At 43.2% G+C, this 12713-nt stretch overlaps 1 protein-coding gene across 4 annotated transcripts in view; it reads left to right on the top strand.

Moving 5' to 3' along the window:
* Nucleotides 1–12713, top strand: part of ank2a (ankyrin 2a, neuronal) — a 118096-nt gene that overhangs the window by 59160 nt on the left and 46223 nt on the right. For all 4 annotated transcript variants that reach the window (XM_044346787.1, XM_044346788.1, XM_044346789.1 and 1 more), the window contains one exon: nt 115–193. In XM_044346787.1, the coding sequence (XP_044202722.1) occupies nt 115–193 (79 nt within the window). The remainder of the gene's footprint in view (nt 1–114; nt 194–12713) is intronic.

Here is a 12713-nt window from a genome sequence, read left to right on the forward strand (position 1 = left end):
TGTTTACCCTGCATCCATTGTTAGTGGGTTTGTTAGTGGTTTTTTTGAGATATCTTTGAAATTTCACATTCATGAAGTCATATTTTCTGACCTAGTCCGCTTCTTGTGTTACAGTGAATTGAACCCTAATCTGTGGACCTCGGAGGATGTAATTACACAAGAACCTACAAGTTATGACAACTTGGATGAGCAAGTAAGTACGCTTCCCAATTCAAAAGAAGCAGCAATGAGAAGCCAAGCAACTCAGGTTTATGACTCCTCGGACAAAGTGAAAGACCAACAAGGTTGCCACAGTATTGAAGTTCATTTCTTGAAGGCTTTCCAGGGTGGTACTCAGTGCCAAGTCAAAGATGAATGCAGCCATACTTTACCACTGAAGCAGTGTGGTTATGAAGATGAGCAAGGCCAATCACCTGAAATTCAGAAGTCACCATCATCTATATCAATCAGAGACTTTAGTCTGAGCCTATCAGAGTCAGACCAAGCTGAGACTGACTTCAGTGAGCTTTGTGACAAGTTCAGCTTTACGCCACAGCTTGACAATAAAAACACAGTTAAAACCATTGTCAGAAGACTTTCTGACCCTAACCTGTTAGTGTTGCCACCAGAGGACCACCAAGCAACTCTGGCCATGACTGAGGATGACACAGACGTAGATCAGAAAAGCAGGGTCACACAGAAGTGTATTGATAAGGTCACAGCCCAATTCTTCAAAGTACAGCATGGTCATGACAAGATCCCACAGGTTCCAGGTGTGGACTTGGGCTTCAAACCCTTCAAGCCAAGCAAAGAAGAAAACACAATATCCCAATCATACAGTAGTGGGTGTCCGAAAAACATGTCCTTCATTGATGATGATGAGGATGATGTCTGGTCAATTAAACCCATTATTGCTACAGCTAAGTACAGCATGGTGGAACATAGTAAAAACATTCAAAAGAAGGTTCAAAAGACCATTTTGCCTGATAGTCTGAGAACCAGTGACCCTGCTCACATGGCCTGTGACTCAACTGAGAACTATAATTACTGTTCTGTTAGTCCAGACAGTGATTATGTCATAGAAAGGGCAATGGCACCCCACATTTCTGAACCTAAGGTTGCCTCATCCAGCCTTTATCTGCCTATATGTGTACCACAGTCACCTGAGCAAGATGCAACATTACCTTACACTTTTATAGAGTACAAACCTTTGACCCCTGATTCTTTGGCATCTGAGAAGAAGTGTGGCTCATTTTCACCTCTTTATGAAAGGGGTCACTTACCTGCAGAGACATTGATATTAAATGACCCCATACCTAGACTGTCATCCCCTGAATCTGTCATGTCACTTAGTGATTATAGGGCAATGTCACCTGACTCTCCTCGGGGCAAGAGAAAGTGCTTACCTGCAGACTTTACCAGTATATTGGATGACAGGCGGGCACTCTCTCCAAGGTCTGATGCATGTAGTTCACCAGAAGTGAACATAAATGAAAATGAAGTACACCCCTATCAATCACATATATATGAATGTGAACCACTACTTGGTTCAAAAGGTTTTGTAGTTTCACACAACCTTGGCTCTGAGTCCTTTGAGTCTAGGAATAAGTCCAGGCCACTGTCCCCTGACTCTCAAGTGTCTAAATATTGTCCACCTATACCTGAAGGCGTACTGATACAGGGAGAGCTCAGAGTGTTATCACCTGTGACATCAGAGATTCAGTGTGATGAGTTTTTGCTTGAAGATTTCTCTGTCAATAGGACATTATCACCTGGACATGGAATGTCAGACATGGATTGCAGACCATCCTCACCAGAATCTCAGTCTTCTCAGTGTAGTTTCTCATTTCTTGAACTCTTGCTCTCTGAACAAACCCGTGCCCAACTTATGAGTCAATACTGTAATTATTTTTTACTGTATTCAGGGGTAAATCCACCGTCACCCCTCCTGATGTCAGCTCCTTACACCACATTCTGTGGTGAGGAAGTAGATCAGGGTACCTCTTTGACACCAGAATTAGTAGCTTCAGATCACAATCCTCCACTCCCTCAGGAGTCTGTCACATCAAGTGACTGTCTCCCTTCAGATTTGTCAGTTTCAAAGCACAAGCCTGTGAAATATGATTTGCAAGATTCTATGAATACTCCTTTATCACTTCTTGATGAATGGCGTGATGAAAACAGCCCAGATACAACTGATTCAGTGTCATTTAATGCAAAAACTGATGAAAGGGGGCCTTTGTTTACAGATCCTGTTTCATCTGCAAAATGTCTTTCACATACAAATGTTAAAATTATTAGTATTGAAGGTTTAGACAGTTCAATCAAAACAGAAAAATCTTTTCAGTTTCAGCCACTATCATCTGAAGCCGCAGAGCCAGAGATGGAAAGCAATCAATCTTTCATTGATTACTGGTTTTCAAAGTTAGAATCAGAATCTTCTAGCTACGTAGCATCACCACGTCAGTCAGATAATGTTTTAACAAACATTGGAGAAAACACTTTAGAAAGCAATAAGAAGCAGTCCACAAATTTCTGTCGAATGGAAAACTTATCCAAAACACACGCTTGTTCAGATGACACATATCAGAAACCATCTGATGAAACTTGTCATAAATTCTCACATCTTCAGTCACCCAAACCAATGGTGTTTAACATTGTAGAAAGACCAAAATACATTTTAGACTTTCATAGTAAAATAGCTCCAACATCAATCACAGGGGAGTTATTGAATAAATCAGTACCTTCCACTTTTGACATTTTACTACATCAGGATTGGTTGGACGATTTTGGACCATCCTCCCCAGAATCTGTATCATCACTTGATCAGCATTCTTTGTCTCCTCACATAATATTGAACCAACTGACAGGTCAAAATTGTGACTATTACTTATTGTACTCTGAAAAAAGACCACAATCACCTCTTTCAACATTGTCAGATGTTGAATATTTAGAACTTTATCAGGAAGACTTCATTGAGGGCAACAGAACAGATTCTCCAGATTCTGTTTCTTCACAGGACAAAGCTGATAGCTGTAGTGTTACTATATTTTCATCTGAACCACATCCTGGTACAGGACTTCTGATGTGTGCAGATATTGTGGTTAGCAGTAAACATGAGTCAATGGCATCTCAGATTGATCATAGGTCCCTCTCTTCTGACTCTCCTATTGTTCAATTCAAATCGCCCAATATTTCTTACGATGAAGAATTCTCAAGATACATGTCGTTTACACCAGGATCAACAATGTTGGACTGGGAAGCTACCGAATTCTGTCTGGAAAGCCTCTTTGATCAGACCAGACCAGAGTCCCCGCAGTCATATTCATCAGACTTTGAACTTGATAAATTCTTTATTGCCAGGGCGTTGTCTCCAGACTCACCTGTTCCTCAGTTCATTTCGCGCCATATTGCTAACGATGTGGAATTTTTAAGGTACAGGTCGTTTACGCCAGAATCAACAATTTCGGACTGGGAAAGCGCTGATTTGTGTCTGGAAACTCTCTTTGATCAGACCAGACCAGAGTCCCCACAGTCAGATTCATCAGACTTTGAACTTGAAAAGTTCTTTAGTAGCAGGGCATTGTCTCCAGACTCACCTATTCCTCAGTTCAGATTGCCCCATATTGGGTATGATGGGGAATTGTCAAGGTACAGGTCTTTTACACCAGAATCATCAATTTCGGACTGGGAGGGTACCGATTTGTGTCTGGAAACCCTCTTTGATCAAAGCAGATCAGAGTCCCCACAGTCAGTTTTATCAGAGTTTGAACTTGATAAGTTCTTTAGTAGCAGAGCGTTGTCCCCGGAATCTGTGTCTTCCGATTTTGACTTTTCGCTCCTTCAGGACTGGTTGGTAGACTTTAGACCATCCTCCCCGGAATCTGTGGCATCAGTTGAACAGCATTCTTTTTCTCCTCACATGACATTTGGCCAGATGAAGGGTCAATGTTGTGACTATTATTTACGCCACTCTGAAAGTAGACCACAGTCACCTCTGTCAACATTGTCAGATGTTGAGTATTTAGGACTTTGTCTGGAAGAGTCGTTTGAGGACAACAGACCAGATTCGCCAGATTCTGTTTCTTCACAGGACAAAGCTGAAAAACACAGTGTTACCGTATTTGCATCCCAACCACATCCTGGTATAAGATTTCTTACATATGCAGATGTTGTGCGAGGCAGTACACATGAGTCAGTGGCATCTGTAACTGATCATAGGTCCCTCTCTCCTGACTCTCCTATTCTTCAATTCAAATCGCCCCATATTTCTTACGATGTAGAATTGTCAAGATACAGGTCGTTTACACCAGATTCAACAATTTCGGACTGGGAAGGTACCGATTTGTGTCTGGAAAGCCTCTTTGTTCAGACCAGACCAGAGTCCCCGCAGTCAGATTCATCAGACTTTGAACTTGATAAATTCTTTAGTAGCAGGGCATTGTCTCCAGACTCACCTGTTCCTCAGTTCATTTCGCGCCATATTGCTAACGATGTGGAATTTTTAAGGTACAGGTCGTTTACGCCAGAATCAACAATTTCGGACTGGGAAAGCGCTGATTTGTGTCTGGAAACTCTCTTTGATCAGACCAGACCAGAGTCCCCACAGTCAGATTCATCAGACTTTGAACTTGAAAAGTTCTTTAGTAGCAGGGCATTGTCTCCAGACTCACCTATTCCTCAGTTCAGATTGCCCCATATTGGGTATGATGGGGAATTGTCAAGGTACAGGTCTTTTACACCAGAATCATCAATTTCGGACTGGGAGGGTACCGATTTGTGTCTGGAAACCCTCTTTGATCAAAGCAGATCAGAGTCCCCACAGTCAGTTTTATCAGAGTTTGAACTTGATAAGTTCTTTAGTAGCAGAGCGTTGTCCCCGGAATCTGTGTCTTCCGATTTTGACTTTTCGCTCCTTCAGGACTGGTTGGTAGACTTTAGACCATCCTCCCCGGAATCTGTGGCATCAGTTGAGCAGCATTCTTTTTCTCCTCACATGACATTTGGCCAGATGAAGGGTCAATGTTGTGACTATTATTTACGCCACTCTGAAAGTAGACCACAGTCACCTCTGTCAACATTGTCAGATGTTGAGTATTTAGGACTTTGTCTGGAAGAGTCGTTTGAGGACAACAGACCAGATTCGCCAGATTCTGTTTCTTCACAGGACAAAGCTGAAAAACACAGTGTTACCGTATTTGCATCCCAACCACATCCTGGTATAAGATTTCTTACATATGCAGATGTTGTGCGAGGCAGTACACATGAGTCAGTGGCATCTGTAACTGATCATAGGTCCCTCTCTCCTGACTCTCCTATTCTTCAATTCAAATCGCCCCATATTTCTTACGATGTAGAATTGTCAAGATACAGGTCGTTTACACCAGATTCAACAATTTCGGACTGGGAAGGTACCGATTTGTGTCTGGAAAGCCTCTTTGTTCAGACCAGACCAGAGTCCCCGCAGTCAGATTCATCAGACTTTGAACTTGATAAATTCTTTAGTAGCAGGGCATTGTCTCCAGACTCACCTGTTCCTCAGTTCATTTCGCGCCATATTGCTAACGATGTGGAATTTTTAAGGTACAGGTCGTTTACGCCAGAATCAACAATTTCGGACTGGGAAAGCGCTGATTTGTGTCTGGAAACTCTCTTTGATCAGACCAGACCAGAGTCCCCACAGTCAGATTCATCAGGCTTTGAACTTGAAAAGTTCTTTAGTAGCAGGGCATTGTCTCCAGACTCACCTATTCCTCAGTTCAGATTGCCCCATATTGGGTATGATGGGGAATTGTCAAGGTACAGGTCTTTTACACCAGAATCATCAATTTCGGACTGGGAGGGTACCGATTTGTGTCTGGAAACCCTCTTTGATCAAAGCAGATCAGAGTCCCCACAGTCAGTTTTATCAGAGTTTGAACTTGATAAGTTCTTTAGTAGCAGAGCGTTGTCCCCGGAATCTATGTCTTCCGATTTTGACTTTTCGCTCCTTCAGGACTGGTTGGTAGACTTTAGACCATCCTCCCCGGAATCTGTGGCATCAGTTGAGCAGCATTCTTTTTCTCCTCACATGACATTTGGCCAGATGAAGGGTCAATGTTGTGACTATTATTTACGCCACTCTGAAAGTAGACCACAGTCACCTCTGTCAACATTGTCAGATGTTGAGTATTTAGGACTTTGTCTGGAAGAGTCGTTTGAGGACAACAGACCAGATTCGCCAGATTCTGTTTCTTCACAGGACAAAGCTGAAAAACACAGTGTTACCGTATTTGCATCCCAACCACATCCTGGTATAAGATTTCTTACATATGCAGATGTTGTGCGAGGCAGTACACATGAGTCAGTGGCATCTGTAACTGATCATAGGTCCCTCTCTCCTGACTCTCCTATTCTTCAATTCAAATCGCCCCATATTTCTTACGATGTAGAATTGTCAAGATACAGGTCGTTTACACCAGATTCAACAATTTCGGACTGGGAAGGTACCGATTTGTGTCTGGAAAGCCTCTTTGTTCAGACCAGACCAGAGTCCCCGCAGTCAGATTCATCAGACTTTGAACTTGATAAATTCTTTAGTAGCAGGGCATTGTCTCCAGACTCACCTATTCCTCAGTTCAGATTGCCCCATATTGGGTATGATGGGGAATTGTCAAGGTACAGGTCTTTTACACCAGAATCATCAATTTCAGACTGGGAGGGTACCGATTTGTGTCTGGAAACCCTCTTTGATCAAACCAGATCAGAGTCCCCACAGTCAGTTTTATCAGAGTTTGAACTTGATAAGTTCTTTAGTAGCAGAGCGTTGTCCCCGGAATCTGTGTCTTCCGATTTTGACTTTTCACTCCTTCAGGACTGGTTGGTAGACTTTAGACCATCCTCCCCGGAATCTGTGGCATCAGTTGAGCAGCATTCTTTTTCTCCTCACATGACATTTGGCCAGATGAAGGGTCAATGTTGTGACTATTATTTACGCCACTCTGAAAGTAGACCACAGTCACCTCTGTCAACATTGTCAGATGTTGAGTATTTAGGACTTTGTCTGGAAGAGTCGTTTGAGGACAACAGACCAGATTCGCCAGATTCTGTTTCTTCACAGGACAAAGCTGAAAAACACAGTGTTACCGTATTTGCATCCCAACCACATCCTGGTATAAGATTTCTTACATATGCAGATGTTGTGCGAGGCAGTACACATGAGTCAGTGGCATCTGTAACTGATCATAGGTCCCTCTCTCCTGACTCTCCTATTCTTCAATTCAAATCGCCCCATATTTCTTACGATGTAGAATTGTCAAGATACAGGTCGTTTACACCAGATTCAACAATTTCGGACTGGGAAGGTACCGATTTGTGTCTGGAAAGCCTCTTTGTTCAGACCAGACCAGAGTCCCCGCAGTCAGATTCATCAGACTTTGAACTTGATAAATTCTTTAGTAGCAGGGCATTGTCTCCAGACTCACCTGTTCCTCAGTTCATTTCGCGCCATATTGCTAACGATGTGGAATTTTTAAGGTACAGGTCGTTTACGCCAGAATCAACAATTTCGGACTGGGAAAGCGCTGATTTGTGTCTGGAAACTCTCTTTGATCAGACCAGACCAGAGTCCCCACAGTCAGATTCATCAGACTTTGAACTTGAAAAGTTCTTTAGTAGCAGGGCATTGTCTCCAGACTCACCTATTCCTCAGTTCAGATTGCCCCATATTGGGTATGATGGGGAATTGTCAAGGTACAGGTCTTTTACACCAGAATCATCAATTTCGGACTGGGAGGGTACCGATTTGTGTCTGGAAACCCTCTTTGATCAAAGCAGATCAGAGTCCCCACAGTCAGTTTTATCAGAGTTTGAACTTGATAAGTTCTTTAGTAGCAGAGCGTTGTCCCCGGAATCTGTGTCTTCCGATTTTGACTTTTCGCTCCTTCAGGACTGGTTGGTAGACTTTAGACCATCCTCCCCGGAATCTGTGGCATCAGTTGAGCAGCATTCTTTTTCTCCTCACATGACATTTGGCCAGATGAAGGGTCAATGTTGTGACTATTATTTACGCCACTCTGAAAGTAGACCACAGTCACCTCTGTCAACATTGTCAGATGTTGAGTATTTAGGACTTTGTCTGGAAGAGTCGTTTGAGGACAACAGACCAGATTCGCCAGATTCTGTTTCTTCACAGGACAAAGCTGAAAAACACAGTGTTACCGTATTTGCATCCCAACCACATCCTGGTATAAGATTTCTTACATATGCAGATGTTGTGCGAGGCAGTACACATGAGTCAGTGGCATCTGTAACTGATCATAGGTCCCTCTCTCCTGACTCTCCTATTCTTCAATTCAAATCGCCCCATATTTCTTACGATGTAGAATTGTCAAGATACAGGTCGTTTACACCAGATTCAACAATTTCGGACTGGGAAGGTACCGATTTGTGTCTGGAAAGCCTCTTTGTTCAGACCAGACCAGAGTCCCCGCAGTCAGATTCATCAGACTTTGAACTTGATAAATTCTTTAGTAGCAGGGCATTGTCTCCAGACTCACCTGTTCCTCAGTTCATTTCGCGCCATATTGCTAACGATGTGGAATTTTTAAGGTACAGGTCGTTTACGCCAGAATCAACAATTTCGGACTGGGAAAGCGCTGATTTGTGTCTGGAAACTCTCTTTGATCAGACCAGACCAGAGTCCCCACAGTCAGATTCATCAGACTTTGAACTTGAAAAGTTCTTTAGTAGCAGGGCATTGTCTCCAGACTCACCTATTCCTCAGTTCAGATTGCCCCATATTGGGTATGATGGGGAATTGTCAAGGTACAGGTCTTTTACACCAGAATCATCAATTTCGGACTGGGAGGGTACCGATTTGTGTCTGGAAACCCTCTTTGATCAAAGCAGATCAGAGTCCCCACAGTCAGTTTTATCAGAGTTTGAACTTGATAAGTTCTTTAGTAGCAGAGCGTTGTCCCCGGAATCTGTGTCTTCCGATTTTGACTTTTCGCTCCTTCAGGACTGGTTGGTAGACTTTAGACCATCCTCCCCGGAATCTGTGGCATCAGTTGAGCAGCATTCTTTTTCTCCTCACATGACATTTGGCCAGATGAAGGGTCAATGTTGTGACTATTATTTACGCCACTCTGAAAGTAGACCACAGTCACCTCTGTCAACATTGTCAGATGTTGAGTATTTAGGACTTTGTCTGGAAGAGTCGTTTGAGGACAACAGACCAGATTCGCCAGATTCTGTTTCTTCACAGGACAAAGCTGAAAAACACAGTGTTACCGTATTTGCATCCCAACCACATCCTGGTATAAGATTTCTTACATATGCAGATGTTGTGCGAGGCAGTACACATGAGTCAGTGGCATCTGTAACTGATCATAGGTCCCTCTCTCCTGACTCTCCTATTCTTCAATTCAAATCGCCCCATATTTCTTACGATGTAGAATTGTCAAGATACAGGTCGTTTACACCAGATTCAACAATTTCGGACTGGGAAGGTACCGATTTGTGTCTGGAAAGCCTCTTTGTTCAGACCAGACCAGAGTCCCCGCAGTCAGATTCATCAGACTTTGAACTTGATAAATTCTTTAGTAGCAGGGCATTGTCTCCAGACTCACCTGTTCCTCAGTTCATTTCGCGCCATATTGCTAACGATGTGGAATTTTTAAGGTACAGGTCGTTTACGCCAGAATCAACAATTTCGGACTGGGAAAGCGCTGATTTGTGTCTGGAAACTCTCTTTGATCAGACCAGACCAGAGTCCCCACAGTCAGATTCATCAGACTTTGAACTTGAAAAGTTCTTTAGTAGCAGGGCATTGTCTCCAGACTCACCTATTCCTCAGTTCAGATTGCCCCATATTGGGTATGATGGGGAATTGTCAAGGTACAGGTCTTTTACACCAGAATCATAAATTTCAGACTGGGAGGGTACCGATTTGTGTCTGGAAACCCTCTTTGATCAAAGCAGATCAGAGTCCCCACAGTCAGTTTTATCAGAGTTTGAACTTGATAAGTTCTTTAGTAGCAGAGCGTTGTCCCCGGAATCTGTGTCTTCTGATTTTGACTTTTCGCTCCTTCAGGACTGGTTGGTAGACTTTAGACCATCCTCCCCGGAATCTGTGGCATCAGTTGAGCAGCATTCTTTTTCTCCTCACATGACATTTGGCCAGATGAAGGGTCAATGTTGTGACTATTATTTACGCCACTCTGAAAGTAGACCACAGTCACCTCTGTCAACATTGTCAGATGTTGAGTATTTAGGACTTTGTCTGGAAGAGTCGTTTGAGGACAACAGACCAGATTCGCCAGATTCTGTTTCTTCACAGGACAAAGCTGAAAAACACAGTGTTACCGTATTTGCATCCCAACCACATCCTGGTATAAGATTTCTTACATATGCAGATGTTGTGCGAGGCAGTACACATGAGTCAGTGGCATCTGTAACTGATCATAGGTCCCTCTCTCCTGACTCTCCTATTCTTCAATTCAAATCGCCCCATATTTCTTACGATGTAGAATTGTCAAGATACAGGTCGTTTACACCAGATTCAACAATTTCGGACTGGGAAGGTACCGATTTGTGTCTGGAAAGCCTCTTTGTTCAGACCAGACCAGAGTCCCCGCAGTCAGATTCATCAGACTTTGAACTTGATAAATTCTTTAGTAGCAGGGCATTGTCTCCAGACTCACCTGTTCCTCAGTTCATTTCGCGCCATATTGCTAACGATGTGGAATTTTTAAGGTACAGGTCGTTTACGCCAGAATCAACAATTTCGGACTGGGAAAGCGCTGATTTGTGTCTGGAAACTCTCTTTGATCAGACCAGACCAGAGTCCCCACAGTCAGATTCATCAGACTTTGAACTTGAAAAGTTCTTTAGTAGCAGGGCATTGTCTCCAGACTCACCTATTCCTCAGTTCAGATTGCCCCATATTGGGTATGATGGGGAATTGTCAAGGTACAGGTCTTTTACACCAGAATCATCAATTTCGGACTGGGAGGGTACCGATTTGTGTCTGGAAACCCTCTTTGATCAAAGCAGATCAGAGTCCCCACAGTCAGTTTTATCAGAGTTTGAACTTGATAAGTTCTTTAGTAGCAGAGCGTTGTCCCCGGAATCTGTGTCTTCCGATTTTGACTTTTCGCTCCTTCAGGACTGGTTGGTAGACTTTAGACCATCCTCCCCGGAATCTGTGGCATCAGTTGAGCAGCATTCTTTTTCTCCTCACATGACATTTGGCCAGATGAAGGGTCAATGTTGTGACTATTATTTACGCCACTCTGAAAGTAGACCACAGTCACCTCTGTCAACATTGTCAGATGTTGAGTATTTAGGACTTTGTCTGGAAGAGTCGTTTGAGGACAACAGACCAGATTCGCCAGATTCTGTTTCTTCACAGGACAAAGCTGAAAAACACAGTGTTACCGTATTTGCATCCCAACCACATCCTGGTATAAGATTTCTTACATATGCAGATGTTGTGCGAGGCAGTACACATGAGTCAGTGGCATCTGTAACTGATCATAGGTCCCTCTCTCCTGACTCTCCTATTCTTCAATTCAAATCGCCCCATATTTCTTACGATGTAGAATTGTCAAGATACAGGTCGTTTACACCAGATTCAACAATTTCGGACTGGGAAGGTACCGATTTGTGTCTGGAAAGCCTCTTTGTTCAGACCAGACCAGAGTCCCTGCAGTCAGATTCATCAGACTTTGAACTTGATAAATTCTTTAGTAGCAGGGCATTGTCTCCAGACTCACCTGTTCCTCAGTTCATTTCGCGCCATATTGCTAACAATGTGGAATTTTTAAGGTACAGGTCGTTTACGCCAGAATCAACAATTTCGGACTGGGAAAGCGCTGATTTGTGTCTGGAAACTCTCTTTGATCAGACCAGACCAGAGTCCCCACAGTCAGATTCATCAGACTTTGAACTTGAAAAGTTCTTTAGTAGCAGGGCATTGTCTCCAGACTCACCTATTCCTCAGTTCAGATTGCCCCATATTGGGTATGATGGGGAATTGTCAAGGTACAGGTCTTTTACACCAGAATCATCAATTTCGGACTGGGAGGGTACCGATTTGTGTCTGGAAACCCTCTTTGATCAAAGCAGATCAGAGTCCCCACAGTCAGTTTTATCAGAGTTTGAACTTGATAAGTTCTTTAGTAGCAGAGCGTTGTCCCCGGAATCTGTGTCTTCCGATTTTGACTTTTCGCTCCTTCAGGACTGGTTGGTAGACTTTAGACCATCCTCCCCGGAATCTGTGGCATCAGTTGAGCAGCATTCTTTTTCTCCTCACATGACATTTGGCCAGATGAAGGGTCAATGTTGTGACTATTATTTACGCCACTCTGAAAGTAGACCACAGTCACCTCTGTCAACATTGTCAGATGTTGAGTATTTAGGACTTTGTCTGGAAGAGTCGTTTGAGGACAACAGACCAGATTCGCCAGATTCTGTTTCTTCACAGGACAAAGCTGAAAAACACAGTGTTACCGTATTTGCATCCCAACCACATCCTGGTATAAGATTTCTTACATATGCAGATGTTGTGCGAGGCAGTACACATGAGTCAGTGGCATCTGTAACTGATCATAGGTCCCTCTCTCCTGACTCTCCTATTCTTCAATTCAAATCGCCCCATATTTCTTACGATGTAGAATTGTCAAGATACAGGTCGTTTACACCAGATTCAACAATTTCGGACTGGGAAGGTACCGATTTGTGTCTGGAAA

This window comes from Thunnus albacares, chromosome 3 (genome assembly GCF_914725855.1).
Source record: "Thunnus albacares chromosome 3, fThuAlb1.1, whole genome shotgun sequence".
Classification (NCBI taxonomy): Eukaryota; Metazoa; Chordata; class Actinopteri; order Scombriformes; family Scombridae; genus Thunnus; species Thunnus albacares.